General features: G+C 44.7%; 2 protein-coding genes across 3 annotated transcripts; one reads left to right on the top strand and one right to left on the bottom strand.

The window, feature by feature from the left end:
* Positions 1–4,191: 4,191 nt before the first annotated feature.
* LOC121307853 (endoplasmic reticulum-Golgi intermediate compartment protein 3) lies at positions 4,192–17,673 on the bottom strand. 2 transcript variants are annotated; one of them, XM_041240152.1, is made up of 14 exons: positions 17,554–17,673; positions 13,994–14,064; positions 13,705–13,792; positions 13,462–13,581; positions 12,646–12,739; positions 12,028–12,193; positions 10,982–11,039; positions 9,609–9,623; positions 9,154–9,185; positions 8,786–8,882; positions 6,680–6,744; positions 5,967–6,103; positions 4,831–4,886; positions 4,192–4,751 (listed from the first exon to the last, which is right to left on the bottom strand). In XM_041240152.1, exons 1-14 carry the CDS (start codon positions 17,639–17,641, stop codon positions 4,672–4,674), a joined length of 1,167 nt encoding a protein of 388 aa, XP_041096086.1. In that variant the 5' UTR covers positions 17,642–17,673; the 3' UTR covers positions 4,192–4,671. The 2 variants fall into 2 exon arrangements, with proteins under 2 accessions (XP_041096086.1, XP_041096087.1); XM_041240153.1 differs by lacking the exon at positions 9,609–9,623 and having other exon boundaries at positions 17,554–17,672.
* On the top strand, positions 7,019–8,379 carry LOC121307854 (reactive oxygen species modulator 1). The gene is made up of 3 exons (XM_041240155.1): positions 7,019–7,216; positions 7,676–7,806; positions 8,075–8,379. Exons 2-3 carry the CDS (start codon positions 7,676–7,678, stop codon positions 8,181–8,183), a joined length of 240 nt encoding a protein of 79 aa, XP_041096089.1. The 5' UTR covers positions 7,019–7,216; the 3' UTR covers positions 8,184–8,379.
* Positions 17,674–17,943: the final 270 nt, after the last annotated feature.

Genomic DNA, 17,943 nt, shown 5'->3' with positions numbered 1-17,943 from the left:
TTTTTTGTGGACATACTTCGCAATGCGGGTGTCTTTAGTGCACTGTAGCTGCTGTTAATTAAAAGATCTTCGTTACAATCAATGAAACAAGTGAATGAACAAAAATCATTGCATACCCACTGGAATCCTAAACCAGCTGAACCCAGATCCAAATCCTCAACATGGGCCCCAAATTACTGAACCATTAGTTCCGGGCAAACTTCCACTTGGATCCTCTCCCCCGGCCCCTCCCCTCCCAGGTCCAGTTCACAGAGCAGCGTCTGCAGAGTTTACATCACTGTCTCGAGAGATACTACTGTGCAATCCATCATCCCCTCACAGCCCGTCCTGCTCACCGCACTGTCTGAACAGTGTCCCCTCCGAGGAGGGACTAGAAAGATTCCTCTCATACGGAGCTCTCTGCTGTGAATGTACGCTTCCCCCAGTTGCTGGGCCAGCATCTGTTTTCATACAGAGTGCTCCCTGTGCCTCTTCCTCCAGCTGTCTGCTGTATGTTATTTTAAACATCCCTGCGCGGAGGCTAGGCAGAGTGGATGCATATTAAAACCCCTGTAGAGAACTGGGGAGGGAGGAGGGTTACTGCAAAGAACATTCTGTACACACTTCAGTCTAGACAAGCAAATACAAGTTTGTCTTTTTTCACTGTAGCTACACAGCAGTTTGTTAATCATGGTAAAGGCATGAATGAATAAAGCTGTGGGTTTGGGGTTTTTGAAACTGAGCTCTATTTAATCTAATGACATCAGAGTCTGACGAATTTGAAAGAAGGCAGATAATGGGAGGTCAGTTGGCGGGTGCTTCTGTGCTCAAGACTGCACCGACCCCCCCCCCCCCCATGAGAAGCAGTCTTTTAAAAAATAATAATAATTCTGTACATGGGACTTCTGTAAAGGAATCACTGACAGCGCTATGGCAGGTGTTTGTAGATGAGTATTGTGTAACTGGCACACCTCTACAGAGGAGCCAGCAAGACAGACAGCACACAGCTACTCAAGAGGCCACATGGGACACACATGTGAGGCTTACAAGGAAAATCAGACCAGCAGAATAGTCATGACGAGCGAATACCATGAAGTGGCAGTAAACATTTCTAGGAACTCGTAGGGCGGGAACTGTTTTTTACACGGGAGGGAGGGAGGGAGGGAGAGAGAGGAGCATGAACGTTACCCTTTAGCTTGTCCCTGCAGCCTCACCAGCTCTCTCTACACATGTCTGCTCTGTCTCTCACACAGCCCATGTATGGCTCATGTAAAAGGCATGCAACTTGACGTGCCGAGTGACAGATCACGTCAGGGGGATTGCATCACAAGCTCCCGCAGAGCTATCTAAACCGGGACACACTGTTGTCTTTGCTCCCTATATATTATGAACTAAATTCAAGTTCAAGGTGCCTCTCCAAACTAGATCGTCACTGAACCACAAGGAGATGGCAAGCTGCTTTCAAACACTCCACAGAGTGCAGTGAAATCAGAGCAACAGTAGCTGTGGAGCTGGCACAGTGCTGCTCTCCTCTGCCTCTGCTTGGAATGATACAAAGCAGCTGTGTGCGCACAGCCTTGCTAAAATAGAAACGCTGTGAATTCTACTCAGGCCACGGTGGCAGGACTCGTAGAGAGGGAGCGACAAGGCTTTGTAATCATGAGGTAATGCAGCAGGAGAGATATGCACTACACTTGTCTATCCACCACACATCGGATAGAGCTTGGGCAGCCCCTGAGCGCTCATTCAGAGAGAAAAGCTCATTGCAAAACACCTGGGGCTTCTCCACCTGTCCACAGCCTGGCTTCTGGAGTTAGTTTACGTACACTTCGCTCGCAGAGTCTTGTTTCTGATTCCACTTTCATTCCTCAGCGTGGCACGAATCAAGAACAGCTGAGATCTCCCGGGCCGCTGGCTGAACTCAGACTCCCAGGCGAGAGGAGGGAGACGAGCAGCCAGAACTCTGCCCTGCTTCTCAAACCCGGCACAGGCGAGGAGGGGAGGGGGCTGGGGGCTATGGGAGTGAATGCACTGTTAGCAGGATTGCACTCCGATCAGCTGAAGCTCAGCGTTGTGGGGCTGGGTGGTCCTGGCAGTTAATGCAGGTCTCAAATTTGACGCACAGCGGTGCACATCACCAGCACAACAGAATCATTTTCCAGGGTGCTACATACACATTGTAACTTGATCTTAGATGAGGTTAGAACTGAGATGGAATTGACGACATTGAAACAGGCTTTTAATCAAAATGTGCGTCACTGGAGCTGCTAGCTTGTTTTCCTATGGCTGTGAAACACGCATTAATAACTGGACTGTATGGGCTGTCTTTTTTTATATGGGATATACTGCGCTTGGGTGTTGCAATAATGATAAAATCCATTTCCTACAGTGAGTCAGCTCCCTACATGCCATCTCCTGGGTAAAACAGGAGCGCTTGACTCATTCAAACCAGAATTCCAAGGCTGCAAAACATCCGAGAATTCTCATGATTCTTCAATGGCATCACTTCCAAAACAGGATGTCACCGTTTGGGAAAGAAATTACAGTAAGTGAATCAGCTCTGCGGCAGCCAGGCCACCCAAAGTTCAGAATCAGAATCATTTTGTAATCTTGCCGTATTCATGAGGTTTCTACTAGTACGATAAATGATACAGCTGTTCACTCACACAGGCCACATCAGCAGCAAAACATTTTAATTGATAAAATCTGTTTGGTTGAATGTATTTCATCATTTCCTGCGAGTTTGCCTGGATTACTCCAGGATCTGGCTGTTTTCATGGTGTGAGCTGCCCCCTAGTGGCAAAAACAAATAACACTGAATAAATAAAAATCGAGCGATATTGTCCTCTCATTCTTCACTGGCTCTCTGCATTAGACACAACAGCAGCAATACCTCCTTATATAGGAGGTTTACACACCTGAACAGGTATCTGTTTGCATGCATCACCTCTGTGCTCCTGGAAGCCGATCTGTATGAAACAAACTAACCCTGGGAGATCAATATGCACATGCATGTGTATCTGTCTGCATTCTCCACTGCTGGAAATTGAAGAAAAAATAAAAACACAGTAACAAGTGCCTATATAATGAGGCTTAGCTCTTGAAATTCCTGAGAGATTACACACCGACAGGATTGAGAGCAAGTCAGGCAGGGGCAGTAGGGATTGAAGATTGTGAAACCTCTATTTGGAGCCTGGGGGAGAGAAGACAGGATCAACACAACACAGAACCTCTGACAGGACTGGAAGCACAAGGAGTAACACAAGCTAGCAGATAACAGAGAGAGAGAGAGAAAAACAGTAACTCATCGTAAAGTTGTTTGTGGATTGTCAGATGCGTTTGTGTTCCACTGGAGAAAAAATAATTACTGCATACTTATTCATAATCAAAGTGACATTAATTTGAATATAGTTTCAAAATATGTGCTGTAAAAGTATATTTCCATGTTCCAATCAATGAATTGCTTTTGCCTCTCAGTAAAGTGCTTATGGTAGTGCCCTGTAATGGGTTTCCTCCTATTTCTAGCAGTTTTCTCATTCTGTTGTCTTGTAGACATGTGTCACTTGCACACAAAAACCATTACAGTTTGGAAGCAGAACACTGTTATAGAAGTGTGTACTATAAAAACTACAAAGAGCAGCTCTGTAATGGACATGTTTTTGAAGTCTCGTTAGTTTTACTCGGATCGCATGATGAGGGTGTGTAATAGCAAGTGAGAGACACAATCTGATTTTAAATGACCTGCATCCGAATTTCATTCTCAGTAATTCAGGAATACATTCTCGGCAGGTCCAAACAAAATTAAGAAAATAAAATCTCTTGCAGATCTCCCTGCAATCAATAACTCGAACCCAGCGGCAGGCATTGCTTGGGGGTGTACTGTGGTCTTGCACTGCCTGCTCTGCACAACGCTGTCCTGCGCACGTGGGATGCACTGGGAGAAAGGATCCTAGAAGCCAACCAACGAACTCCAGAAATCGGACACGTCAACTCTAAAAGGCAGAACTATGCATCGTTTCACACTGCTGTTTTGTGTTCAGAAAGCGGTCTGGAAAAATAAAAGCCTCACACCAAAAAACAAACAAGTGTAGAGAAGATCCACCACCAGAAAATCATGCAGGTAACTGCGGTTTCCTTTTCTATATCGATCTATCTAATCCTTCAAAGGAAGGATGATCCAGCACAAACAAAACCACCAAGAGACCTAAAAAGACCTTCCGACTTCCAAGCGTTTATTCAGCTTCACACCAGACCTTACCAGCCAGATTCTTGCGCTTGTCTTTCACAAAGGGACCTGGTTTAGATCACGCTAGTGTCCGTGTTTGGTAGCAGCAGTGAAACTCTCAATTACCTGGCTGGTCCCTCTGCTGCAGAGGCATTTATTGCTAAACTTTGAATTGCATTCCTGTATAACTGGACTGTCTCCAGGAGACTCACATTGAGGATTCACATGGTGATCTGTGCTATTCACTTACAGACAACGATATATACACGTTTTTATAGAGCATGTAGCGACATCACAGTTCAGTCGTCAGTATCTTAAAAAAACAAAGTCAGAGAAGGGCATCAGGGAGGGGCTGTCTTAGAAATGATTTTTAATCCTGAAGTTAGATCCTGCTTTCATCGCTCGAACTCCTCTCTAGTCTGTCTCCTGTGAGCGATGTCCATTTATCTCCAGTCCTGTTGGTTGCACTACGATGCTTTCCCCAGTTCGATCTTCTTCTGAATGGCTCTCGCAGAGTGGTAGATCAGAGAGTCTACGAGTCCCGCCACTGCGAAACAAACCACACAACTGAACGACCAACAGCATCACAAACAAAACACAACCTGAGAGCACTCAAAAACACCCACCTGTAAACACTCCTCCAACGATGGCACACACACCTGTGAGAAAATGTGTGAACGACCTGCAAAGCAACACAGTCAGATTTACACTCAGCACAGTGCAGTTCCGAACTGCAAGGAATACACACTTTCAGCACAACAGACTGGACCAGTCTGGTAAATGTATAACCCTCCCATTGCCAACGGGGTACATGCAGGTGCGCTCTGTGTGTGCTTTACTGTTCTCCCAGCAGCTGCTTCTCTTATCTAATACAACAGCTTTCTGCATCACTGACAGGCAGATTCTCAAAAGGGCTTCACTCCAAGATCATTATTGGCAAGAAAATACAATAAAACAAATAAACACACCTGGGAATGACTAAGAAACAACTTCAAAGGTCTTCCAAGCACCTAACAGAAACCCCCTTGTTGTTTGATTGCTGTATTCAGTGCGTTTCTCCCTTGCTGTTTGATTGCTGTATTCAGTGCGTTTCTCCCTTGCTGTTTTATTGCTGTATTCAGTGCGTTTCTCCCTTGCTGTTTGATTGCTGTATTCAGTGCGTTTCTCCCTTGCTGTTTGATTGCTGTATTCAGTGCGTTTCTCCCTTGCTGTTTGAGCTGTATTCAGTGCGTTTCTCCCTTGCTGTTTGATTGCTGTATTCAGTGCGTTTCTCCCTTGCTGTTTGATTGCTGTATTCAGTGCGTTTCTCCCTTGCTGTTTGATTGCTGTATTCAGTGCGTTTCTCCCTTGCTGTTTGATTGCTGTATTCAGTGCGTTTCTCCCTTGCTGTTTTATTGCTGTATTCAGTGCGTTTCTCCCTTGCTGTTTGAATGCTGTATTCAGTGCGTTTCTCCCTTGCTGTTTGATTGCTGTATTCAGTGCGTTTCTCCCTTGCTGTTTGATTGCTGTATTCAGTGCGTTTCTCCCTTGCTGTTTGATTGCTGTATTCAGTGCGTTTCTCCCTTGCTGTTTGAATGCTGTATTCAGTGTGTTTCTCCCTTGTTGTTTGATTGCTGTATTGAGTGTGTTTCTCCCTTGTTGTTTGATTGCTGTATTGAGTGTGTTTCTCCCTTGTTGTTTGATTGCTGTATTCAGTGTGTTTCCGATCCTCCTCTCACCCCTGCTCTTCAGTATGGAGTTCTACCCCCAGTAGCTCCCTTACCTCTGCCTCTCTGTGAATCTCACCATCATGGGAGACAGTTCATACAGCACGAAGACCCCTGGCAGGCCCTGGTCTCCCACCAGACCACTGGCTCTTTTCTCGTGCCTCGTCACTGAGAACTGGTTCGTTTTCACCATCTGTTCAATACAGACAAAACGGAGGGGAGCAAAGGTTCAAAGGCATTTACTTCAACTTTTAAAATTCTCCATGGGCTTGTATTTTAAATTGTGAAAAACAACACCTGTTAGTGAAGTTACAAAAAAAAAAAAAAAAAAAAAAAAAAAAAAAAAAAAAAACCTAGACATAAAATGAGGTATTTAAATTGTTTAAGGACTTCTTAGCCACACCTTCCAAAGAATATACAGTCTAACAATAAGTCATGTAGTCACACATATGTAGTCATATATAGACACACACACACTACCCTATCCCATTTCATATACACAGTGTATATACACTACCCTATCCCATTTCATATACACAGTGTATATACACTACCCTATCCCATTTCATATACACAGTGTATATACACTACCCTATCCCATTTCATATACACAGTGTATATACACTACCCTATCCCATTTCATATACACAGTGTATATACACTACCCTATCCCATTTCATATACACAGTGTATATACACTACCCTATCCCATTTCATATACACAGTGTATACACACACACACTACTCTATGATCACATTTCACACTTACCTCGCCATCAGCTTTCATGTATATTGTCGGGACGATTTTCACAAAGTACTGGTACATCATGGAAACTAAAACAAATTGAACATGTTGCACAGCTCTGCTGTCTTAATACACTCATAACTCAACAATCTCTCAATCACGTCAACAACAACAACAGAGGATACGTACTGAGATGCAGGACTCGCGCGGAGCCTGCAAATAATTACTATCCTACAACAACAACAACAATAATAATAATTATAACTGTTTCATTAAATGGTAAAGTTTTAAAGGTTCTGCTTTGCGAGCCTAAACCACTAGGCGTCGCCCTTTCCACACCGCGATTCAGAGCCGTGTCCCTGGTCATGTGATGGGGGTACTTCTGTGCGTTACATCACTTCCTGTAATGGATAATAAGATGGCCACTTGCTGAAGGAGACGGGTGTGTGGAGATAGATAGATAGAGAGAGAGAGAAGAGGAGAGGAGAGAGGGTTTAACACGAATATAAAAAGCGTGAGACGCGACTGCTCGGGTAAAACGGAAAGAATCCATCACACACGGTAGGAGGTCCCTTTAAAAACGCGCTAGCCATCAGGAAGCGATGTGTCGAATAATATTTGGTGTCAAGGCCAGTCCGAGGTGATAGAACAACACGTCACAACATTTACTGAGAGAAAAATTAAACCAACGTGAGGCAAAATACCAGCAGCAGCACTAAATTAAAAACGCAAGGGATTACAGAGATTACCGGATTACAGAGATTACCGGATTACACAGATCTCATTTAGCGCAGTGCCGCGGATGAAGCGCACATGCTAGTTTTCTCTTCAAACTTTGCATCACAGAGGATTTAAAAAAACAACAACAAATTCAAACCATTTCAGCGTACCTGACATTGTAACTATTTGTTTGGCAAACCAGCGTAACAGTTTGTGAAATCACAACGCCACGGTAGGATTGTAAATGTTTATTATTACTACCGTTTTCATCTTTTTTTAATTATGGTTGGTTTCTTCCAGATGCCGGTTGCTGTTGGACCTTACGGGCAGACCCAGCCCAACTGCTTCGACAGGGTTAAAATGGGCTTCATGATGGGCTTTGCTGTGGGGATGGCAGCCGGAGCGATGTTCGGCACCTTCTCCTGTCTCAGGTACTGCAGCGCTGGGAAGAAGACTGCTATTGCACAGCAGTTTTAGCCCCACACTGTGTCTAGGTAACAAGACCGTGTGCGTCTTATTAAACTCCTAGCAGAACCATGATTGGGTCAAACTGCTGTGCAACGGGAGTCTTACTTCCATCCCTCCTATTTCTGCAATACCTTCATGAATAAGTCTGATTTAAAAGCAGCGTGAGCCACGGTCTCAGTTTGAGCTCTCCATTCACAGCTCTGAATCCCTGTGCTTGTTTTTTTTCTACAGGATAGGGATGAGAGGCAGAGAACTCATGGGTGGGGTTGGCAAGACCATGCTGCAGAGCGGAGGCACGTTCGGCACGTTTATGGCAATCGGAATGGGAATCAGATGCTGAAAGGCGATCTGCACTTTCTACAAGACTGTGGGGTTTAGAATTCACCCTGACTGCAGGAAAAAACACTTTCAGCAACTATTGCTTTCTGTACATATAGAAGTCCTGATAAATATATAGTTGTGTTAATAAGCTCCATTACAGGAAAGAGGAAAAAAAAAAGTGTGGGAAAAATAAATGAATCTTAATGTAAACAAAACACATTTGTAATTTCTTTTAGAACTTGAAATAATAAATTAAAAACTTCACGGTACCTGATCTCTGTTTTTAAATAGCACATTTTACTGCATTCAAGTGAACCTGTTTTCAAAATGTAGTGAAAAGGCAGAACCTGGAAAATGACTTTTATACTAAGTGAATCGAAAGAAGACCTCGCAGGCTGGGTCCGAGCGTCAGGGTCTTCATGCTTTTTTACAAGGGGATCCTGTAATGTCTTTATTACCAGTGAAAGATTTGTACAGAGTGGGTCTGTAAAGCAAGTCAGACAATGCAATACAACTGGTTGCAAACAGTGTATATGGTTTGTGCCTCATCACCAGCTACTTGGGAAGGAACTAGCACGAGTGCAAGTTAAAAAGTATTGAAGCACAGCAACGTGACCCTACCGTGCTCTGCAGCTACATTAGTTCCATCCAGAGGATTCACGATTCCTGGGTAATCCTCACCGAACGACAAGTGTCTGATGAAATGAGTCATGTTTATCTAGACGGGAATCAATACAATCAAATTAATAATGTTAACATCCGCCCGGGGTCACCTTTTTGTTATTATGGGATAGGAAAAGTTGCCCTGCCTGGACTATAAAAAAACGATACCTGCTTTATACAGTAAAGCACAGACAGGCAACTTAACATGGTTCGATTAGACATGCAGTGACTGAAGTCGCTCCTGCAGTACATTATGAATCAGACCCACCTAGTTAACCCCAAAGAGAACATGTAAAGGGACTATTACCCTCACCCTTAGTACTTACATTATCCAGTCCAAAGCTCTGCAGGTCATGAACTAAAAGAAGAAAAGGAATTGTGAACATAATGGACAGATTACTGACATTTTAACATCAAAAAGCAGATACTTTCTAGGTATCGTTCATTTTTTAGAGGATATTCGAAACTCCTATAAGTAAACAAGGTTGTGTTAGTTTTTGTTGGTAATTCTTTTTTTAACTGGGTTCAATAGCAAGCATGAATAAAAGTTTAACAGTGAGGGTTTGAAAGCAGACTTAACACAGAGATTATTAGCAAAGCAAGGGAGCAACAGTTATAAAAAGTTCAAACACAGGGTTTTGCAGTTAAGTAACAGGGTTAATGCAGACCAGTGCACCAGTAATACCAGTGTAGAGCTGAGCTTCTGGGCAATCTGGATCAAGAATATATTGGGATCCCTATCCTATAAAATTATGCAAAAAGGAAAAAAAAAGCAACTTACTCTCCACAGCGTGTACTGCAGAAAGAGAAAGAGGACAGAACGTCACAATAAAGTGAAGACATCAGCCCTGTGTGTGCTGCTTCCTCACTGCCAACCGCTGTTTCAAGGGTCTTTTCACCACAGGCAGACACATGAACCAATCAGAGCCCCGATCTCACCAGCTGACACACTGGCATAGCCCTGGCACTAATGTTGACTTATGTTGCTCGGTGACAGACGGTGTAAATACTGCAAGTTGGCATCATGCCTCAGAAAGGTACATTTCTGCACTGGAACATTAATACCTTGTTACTTAATCCTGACAGGAATTAAAACAGAAACATCTACAAGGTAACACAAGTTTGCAGCATATTTGCAGCACACCTGCAATGTGCTACTCCATGTGCGACTCAGTATAGTTATACAGGAGGAACTGCGTTGGGATTATACAGGCTAATGTAATAAGAGTCAGGCAGCTGCACAGTTAAAGTTCATTATTCTGCCATACATTATTACAGATACCAGTTTACAGCTCAATATTGCGAGCTCTTGCTATGTTTGTTAATATTGACCCAATGCCCACTTTTAATTCAATTTCTCTTTAATGGATCACTGTAAACCTGCAGAAGATACAATGCATTGAACTCTTAACAAGCAAAGGGACCAGCGCCTACAAAGGCTTGCTGTTTACTTAGCAACAGTAAAACTCGGCAGGGTACAAAAGCTTGTGATTAAAAATAAAAGCGCTGCTCTAATTATACCAGATAAGGAACAGAATGCAAATGCAAGTGATTAATTAGTACTGCAGAGTGCAGTGCAGAAAAATGCAGCAAGCAGAGATTCAGTGTGATCAACAGTGACACGCTCTCACGTCACACGAGGGGCAAGCGCGTGCACCGTCAGACGCACACAACTGAATTTGCGGTGGCAATCGAGTTACACACAAATGACATATTAAAAATTCCAAGCAGTTTTAAAATACGGTGCACAAAACAGCAAAGTGTTATGAGACAGTACGCTCACAAACAGGGCAGCGCTGCTATGAAACACGAGGCTACCTTTGCAACTGTGAAATCAGTAGTCATTCTACCACTAGTGGGAGACTACAAAATGAAATGCCTTCTTTAGTTAAAGATCACGGTGACTTGTACCTGGCTTTGAAACAAGGAAATATCTGTGCATCAGAGTAGACTAACCACATGAGGGAGCTGCTGTAGCGAGCTGCTTAGCAAAGGGGTGTTCTGTGAACATTTACAATGACTTTACAATAAAACTCACAATGCTTTGCAATAGAAATAAAGAAAGAACAACATCATAATGAATTAAATTCCAGACCCTAATGTCAAACAATGAAACCCTTTAAATAGAAGAAAGCAGCACACTGAAATACTTGCCGTGTACGTGGGATTGCTGAAAGCTTTTTCCTGGTGCAAAATGAAAGTTTCCAGCCACCTAAAAGACGAATATCAGTGTGTTTACTGCATAATACAAACACTGAACAGGAAGATCCCATTCACTAAGATCCACCAACTACACACAGCACTGCAGTGATGACAGCTGCCAGCTTGCTCAAAGGCTTGTGTTAAAGGTGACTGGTAGAGTGCATAGTGCATGGTACTTGTCTGGGGCAGGGCAGTGCTGGTGGATTCCACGGTGCTTGTCTGGGGCAGGGCAGTGCTGGTGGAGTGCACGGTGCTCTATTCTGGGGCAGGGCAGTGCTGGTGGAGTGCACGGTGCTCTATTCTGGGGCAGGGCAGTGCTGGTGGAGTGCACGGTGCTCGTGTCTGGGGCAGGGCAGTGCTGGTGGAGTGCACAGTGCTTGTCTGGGGCAGGGCAGTGCTGGTGGAGTGCATGGTGCTCTTTTCTGGGGCAGGGCAGTGCTGGTGGAGTGCACGGTGCTCTTGTCTGGGGCAGGGCAGTGCTAATGGAGTGCACAGTGCTTGTCTGGGGCAGGGCAGTGCTGGTGGAGTGCACGGTGCTTGTCTGGGGCAGGGCAGTGCTGGTGGAGTGCATGGTGCTCTATTCTGGGGCAGGGCAGTGCTGGTGGAGTGCATGGTGTGTCTGGGGCAGGGCAGTGCTGGTGGAGAGCACGGTGCTCTTGTCTGGGGCAGGGCAGTGCTGGCGGAGTGCACAGTGCTTGTCTGGGGCAGGGCAGTGCTGGTGGAGTGCACGGTGCTTGTCTGGGGCAGGGCAGTGCTGGTGGAGTGCACAGTGCTTGTCTGGGGCAGGGCAGTGCTGGTGGAGGGCATGGTGCTCTATTCTGGGGCAGGGCAGTGCTGGTGGAGTGCATGGTGCGTCTGGGGCAGGGCAGTGCTGGTGGAGAGCACGGTGCTCTTGTCTGGGGCAGGGCAGTGCTGGCGGAGTGCACAGTGTGTCTGGGGCAGGGCAGTGCTGGTGGATTCCACGGTGCTTGTCTGGGGCAGGGCAGTGCTCAGAGTACCTTGTTGACCTCCAAGAATCCATAGAGCTTGCAGCCTTCATTCTTCTGGTCCTGCATCTTCTGGCTGAAGCCCTCCCTCTTGCACTGCTCGATGGTGTCTGGGTTTTTAAAGGCCCACCCTCTCCTCCGGTAGCCTTCTCTCACATCATCACAAGAGTTACAGCACCTGCCCACGTGCCGGGGAAAAGCCAGCTTTCATAATCGGACTGCCACTTTTCAACACAACCAGGGTTGGGGGTCTTCCCTTTGTTTCAATTCCAATTCCTTTTTATAATCAATTCCCAATTCCAATTCTCATTACATCAATTCCAGCACACCACTGAACACAACTGCAATTGGAAGCTTTTGGTTAAAACAAGGTTCTCACAGTGGCAACAGAGCACTTCAATTAAACTGGCTCTGAATGACAGCAGTTGTTAGGAATTTGAACTGGAGTTGGAGTTGGGGTCGGAGTTGGGATTGGGGATTGATTCTGAAAGGAAATGGAATTGAAACTGAAAACAGGAATCGACCCCAACCCTGCTCTAGATTGGTAAATTTCATTTTTACGGATATTCAGAAATGAAACTGGTAAAAAAGTAAAACTCTTCTACTGGTTCCAGTGCTCGCTGAACTCACCTGAGATCTTCAGTCTCAGCTCCGTAGCAGCTCTCACAGCGATTGGGGTCCAGTTTGCTTGGATCAAAAGCTTCGGGCTCCTCCTTTCCCAGCTCTTAAAGAAACCAGACCAGAGCAGTCAAACGACTGTACCCACAAGACACTGTGACAAGAGCACATGCAACCCTAGCTCACCCCGTCTGTTCAACTGGATAGTCCCGTCAACAAAACAACTGAATCTCACTTGAGTGCTGAATTTGGCCGTGACTAATGTAACATTAACATTACTAGAAACTTTTTTGCTTATGTGATTCTAAAAGCTTTCAGGCTGGAGAAAAGAAAGATAGGATCGGGGGGCTCCTGAGTGGCGCATCCAGTAAAGGCGCTCTGCGTGAGTGCAGGATGCGCCCTATAGCCTGGGTGTCGCAGGTTCGAGTCTGGGCTATTCCACAGCCGATCGTGGACGGGAGTTCCCAGGAAGTGGCGCTCAATTGGCTGAGCGTCGACCAGGATGTCCTCTGCTCACCAGTGACCCCTGTAGTCTGGCCGGGCCACTGCGGGCTTGCCTGTAAGCTACACGGTGAGTGCGCAGTGTGTAAAGAAGCGGGCGGCTGACGGCACACGTTTCGGAGGACAGCGTGTGTTCATCTCCGCCGCTCCCGAGTCAGCGCAGGGGTGGTAGCGGTGAGCCGAGCCTAAATAATAATTGGCCATTTGAAAATTGGGAGAAAATAAAAAAATAACTTTAAAAAAAAAAAAAAAAAAAAAAGAAGATAGGATCGCCCATGTGAGAGTACCACCCTGTGAAAGGATCGCCCCGGGTGAAAGGGTACTCACCGTGCTTCTCTCCCTCTGGAGTCACTGGGTTTCCTTCCTTGTCCAGTCTCTGTTTAAACAGGTTGTGCTCAACATCCAGCTGCTGCTCTCCAGCCACGTCCATTGCATCGATGCTCAGATCTGAGAAACACAGGGAGTTTGAGAGGAACGGCTCCTAAAACAGGCTGTGGTATAACAAACCAGGCGGTCCAGCCTATGCACTTGCTTGGTTGTAAAGTGGATTTGTCAGAGTTCTGTACTCACAAGCACATGGCATGTGGGGGAAGAGGACGTCGATATTTATCTTCAGCTTGTCTCCTCTGGATGTGTCCACATATAACTCTGGGTAAACCTAACGTGATTCAAGAAAAGACAACACTGGAGCTGTGAACACTGTCAAGGAGGATGCACGCACCAGAGGCATTGCACAGGAGGTGAAGCCCCTCCCTCACCCCAATGCACATCCAGCAGTGAAGCCCCTCCCTCACCCCAATGCACATCCAGCAGTGAAGCCCCTCCCTCACCCCAATGCACATACAGGAGGTGAACCTACTTCCTTAGTGAGGTAGTACTGAAGCTCAGAGAAGAAGAGGATCAGCATGATCAGCCCGCTGATAATAGTCACTGCAGAGAGAGAGAGAAATAAAGCGAGTCACAGTTAACTACAGTAGCTTTTTTATATCAATATTTGTGTTACACGTTTAAATAGCAGGCATGCAATCGTATAATCCATACATATTCTCAAATATCTAACTCGCATTCTCACATGTAGAAATCTAAACCCACACCCCCATATCGTCAGTGATGATTATTACACAGCAGCAATAGCAGGATATCACAAGTACTAAAAGTGCTGTTTTTTTAAGTCGCTGGAGTAAGCCGACAGCAATGTATATGACGCATCTGTTGCACTAGTGGAATGCATGACGTGTGGCAGAGAGACTAAAATCAACAGATATTTAACAAGCGCTCAGATTTACAGGACACGTCTGCAGAACAAGTTGTGTGCTAACATTAAAGATATTTAAGGTTTTGTTGCCTCCTCCCCGCGCTGAATGTAAAACACACCTTACAGGTAAAACAAAACCACAACATGATAACCCACCGGCATAACCAGTCTAGGACCTCCTGCGAAGTGTGCCGAGGGGAATTACAGCAAGACACCGTACAACACCACTGTAATCTGCAGACTGCATTAAACTTAAAATCGCACTACTGCCATGACGATACACACTGACAAGCAGAAGCAACATTGCATTTATTATAGCGCCCTTCAATAAAACACAATGACTTGCGCATTTCTGCACGCCTCGTGTTACATACAAAGACCTGTCTGAAAAGTTAGCACGGGTTCAGCATTTAAATTCGACTGTATCCACTTCAGCATTGTTAGAGCGTTTATATTCGACTGCATCCACTTCAGCAATGTTAGAGCGTTTATATTCGACTGCATCCACTTCAGCAATGTTAGAGCGTTTATACTCGACTGCATCCACTTCAGCAATGTTAGAGCGTTTATATTCGACTGCATCCACTTCAGCAATGTTAGAGCGTTTATACTCGACTGCATCCACTTCAGCAATGTTAGAGCGTTTATACTCGACTGTAACCACTTCAGCAATGTTAGAGCGTTTATACTCGACTGTAACCACTTCAGCAATGTTAGAGCGTTTATACTCGACTGTATCCACTTCAGCAATGTTAGAGCGTTTATATTCGACTGCATCCACTTCAGCAATGTTAGAGCGTTTATATTCGACTGTATCCACTTCAGCAATGTTAGAGCGTTTATACTCGACTGTATCCACTTCAGCAATGTTAGAGCGTTTATATTCGACTGTATCCACTTCAGCAATGTTAGAGCGTTTATACTCGACTGTATCCACTTCAGCAATGTTAGAGCGTTTATACTCGACTGTATCCACTTCAGCAATGTTAGAGCGTTTATACTCGACTGTATCCACTTCAGCAATGTTAGAGCGTTTATACTCGACTGTATCCACTTCAGCAATGTTAGAGCGTTTATACTCGACTGTAACCACTTCAGCAATGTTAGAGCGTTTATACTCGACTGTAACCACTTCAGCAATGTTAGAGCGTTTATACTCGACTGTAACCACTTCAGCAATGTTAGAGCGTTTATACTCGACTGCAACCACTTCAGCAATGTTAGAGCGTTTATACTCGACTGTATCCACTTCAGCAATGCTAGAGCGTTTATACTCGACTGTATCCACTTCAGCAATGCTAGAGCGTTTATATTCGACTGCAACCACTTCAGCAATGCTAGAGCGTTTATACTCGACTGTAACCACTTCAGCAATGTTAGAGCGTTTATACTCGACTGTAACCACTTCAGCAATGTTAGAGCGTTTAGATTCGACTGCAACCACTTCAGCAATGCTAGAGCATTTAGATTCGACTGCATCCACTTCAGCAATGTTAGAGCGTTTATACTCGACTGCATCCACTTCAGCAATGTTAGAGCGTTTATATTCGACTGCATCCACTTCAGCAATGTTAGAGCGTTTATACTCGACTGTATCCACTTCAGCAATGTTAGAGCGTTTATACTCGACTGCAACCACTTCAGCAATGTTAGAGCGTTTATATTCGACTGTATCCACTTCAGCAATGTTAGAGCGTTTATATTCGACTGTAACCACTTCAGCAATGTTAGAGCGTTTATATTCGACTGTATCCACTTCAGCAATGTTAGAGCGTTTATATTCGACTGTATCCACTTCAGCAATGTTAGAGCGTTTATACTCGACTGTAACCACTTCAGCAATGTTAGAGCGTTTATATTCGACTGTATCCACTTCAGCAATGTTAGAGCGTTTATACTCGACTGTATCCACTTCAGCAATGTTAGAGCGTTTATACTCGACTGTATCCACTTCAGCAATGTTAGAGCGTTTATATTCGACTGTATCCACTTCAGCAATGTTAGAGCGTTTATATTCGACTGTATCCACTTCAGCAATGTTAGAGCGTTTATACTCGACTGTATCCACTTCAGCAATGTTAGAGCGTTTATACTCGACTGTATCCACTTCAGCAATGTTAGAGCGTTTATACTCGACTGTATCCACTTCAGCAATGTTAGAGCGTTTATACTCGACTGTATCCACTTCAGCAATGTTAGAGCGTTTATACTCGACTGTATCCACTTCAGCAATGTTAGAGCGTTTATACTCGACTGTATCCACTTCAGCAATGTTAGAGCGTTTATACTCGACTGTATCCACTTCAGCAATGTTAGAGCGTTTATACTCGACTGTATCCACTTCAGCAATGTTAGAGCGTTTATATTCGACTGTATCCACTTCAGCAATGTTAGAGCGTTTATACTCGACTGTATCCACTTCAGCAATGTTAGAGCGTTTATATTCGACTGTATCCACTTCAGCAATGTTAGAGCGTTTATACTCGACTGTATCCACTTCAGCAATGTTAGAGCGTTTATATTCGACTGTATCCACTTCAGCAATGTTAGAGCGTTTATATTCGACTGTATCCACTTCAGCAATGTTAGAGCGTTTATACTCGACTGTATCCACTTCAGCAATGTTAGAGCGTTTATACTCGACTGTATCCACTTCAGCAATGTTAGAGCGTTTATATTCGACTGTATCCACTTCAGCAATGTTAGAGCGTTTATACTCGACTGTATCCACTTCAGCAATGTTAGAGCGTTTATATTCGACTGCAACCACGAATTCAGTTCCTATGGTGCTTTTTTCGTTGCAGAGCGGTATTCGAGGTCGGTGCTTTCATTGGAAACATGACGCGCTGAAGGAGGTCTGGTCTGGTGTGGCTGTCTTTCTCTTTCCAGTGTCAGAAATGCCAACCAGCGGTACCGCAACACTGAAAGCAGCCTTGATGTTTTTGATCCTTTGACCGCAAAGCCAGTTCTGAATGACAATTGCTCTGAAACGCAGTGCCCGAATTTAGACAGTAACTCATTCATTCAACTCCATTAACTAAAATGCACTCGATAGATACAGACTCCGCGAAGCATGGGCTTGAAAGAACGAGTCATCGGTTTAACTAAGATCCCCTAACAACAAAGACATATTGTTTTCACAACCAGACTGCATCACAACCCACCCGTTGCTCCGCCGCATGTTTTCACCCTGAAATCTTCCAGCGTTTTAGGATAAGCGTCAAACTGCTTCAGTCTGCTGAGCGCCTCCATCTTCACTGCCCCTCCAGATAGTTCATGGTTCGCTTGCAATTTGATTGGATGTGAACACCAGTCTCCAATGACGTCTTAAAGGAGACAAAAGTGCATTCTGGGAGTTGAAGTCCATTCGTACCAGGGGACTGCTCTAGAAACCTTGACGAAGCAGAATCCCCTTGATTTGAATGACACTTCCGCAAATCCAGACTGTTCTCTTTCAAAAACAGATAGAAAGAAGATAGCGCGGTCTTGTCTCGGCTTAAATCTATAAAGAAAACCCCTGAAGCGATCAAATCAAACCTTTCTTTAGGACCCGT

The sequence above is a fragment of the Polyodon spathula genome, chromosome 59 (assembly GCF_017654505.1).
Source record: "Polyodon spathula isolate WHYD16114869_AA chromosome 59, ASM1765450v1, whole genome shotgun sequence".
NCBI lineage: Eukaryota > Metazoa > Chordata > Actinopteri > Acipenseriformes > Polyodontidae > Polyodon > Polyodon spathula.
This window is presented reverse-complemented; position numbering and strand designations above follow the sequence as displayed.

Bases quoted from the DNA above. Each gene is read 5' to 3' on its own strand.
- LOC121307853 (XM_041240152.1), bottom strand. From the start codon at position 17,641: ATGGAGGCGCTCAGCAGACTGAAGCAGTTTGACGCTTATCCTAAAACG. The intron at 11,040-12,027 runs GTACTCTGAGCA...TTCGTCTTTTAG, and splicing joins GATTCTTGGAGGTCAACAAG to GTGGCTGGAAACTTTCATTT. The intron at 6,745-8,785 runs GTAGGGTCACGT...AATTTGTTTTAG, and splicing joins TAATGTAGCTGCAGAGCACG to TTTCCATGATGTACCAGTAC.
- LOC121307854 (XM_041240155.1), top strand. From the start codon at position 7,676: ATGCCGGTTGCTGTTGGACCTTACGGGCAGACCCAGCCCAACTGCTTC. The intron at 7,807-8,074 runs GTACTGCAGCGC...TTTTTTCTACAG, and splicing joins GGCACCTTCTCCTGTCTCAG to GATAGGGATGAGAGGCAGAG.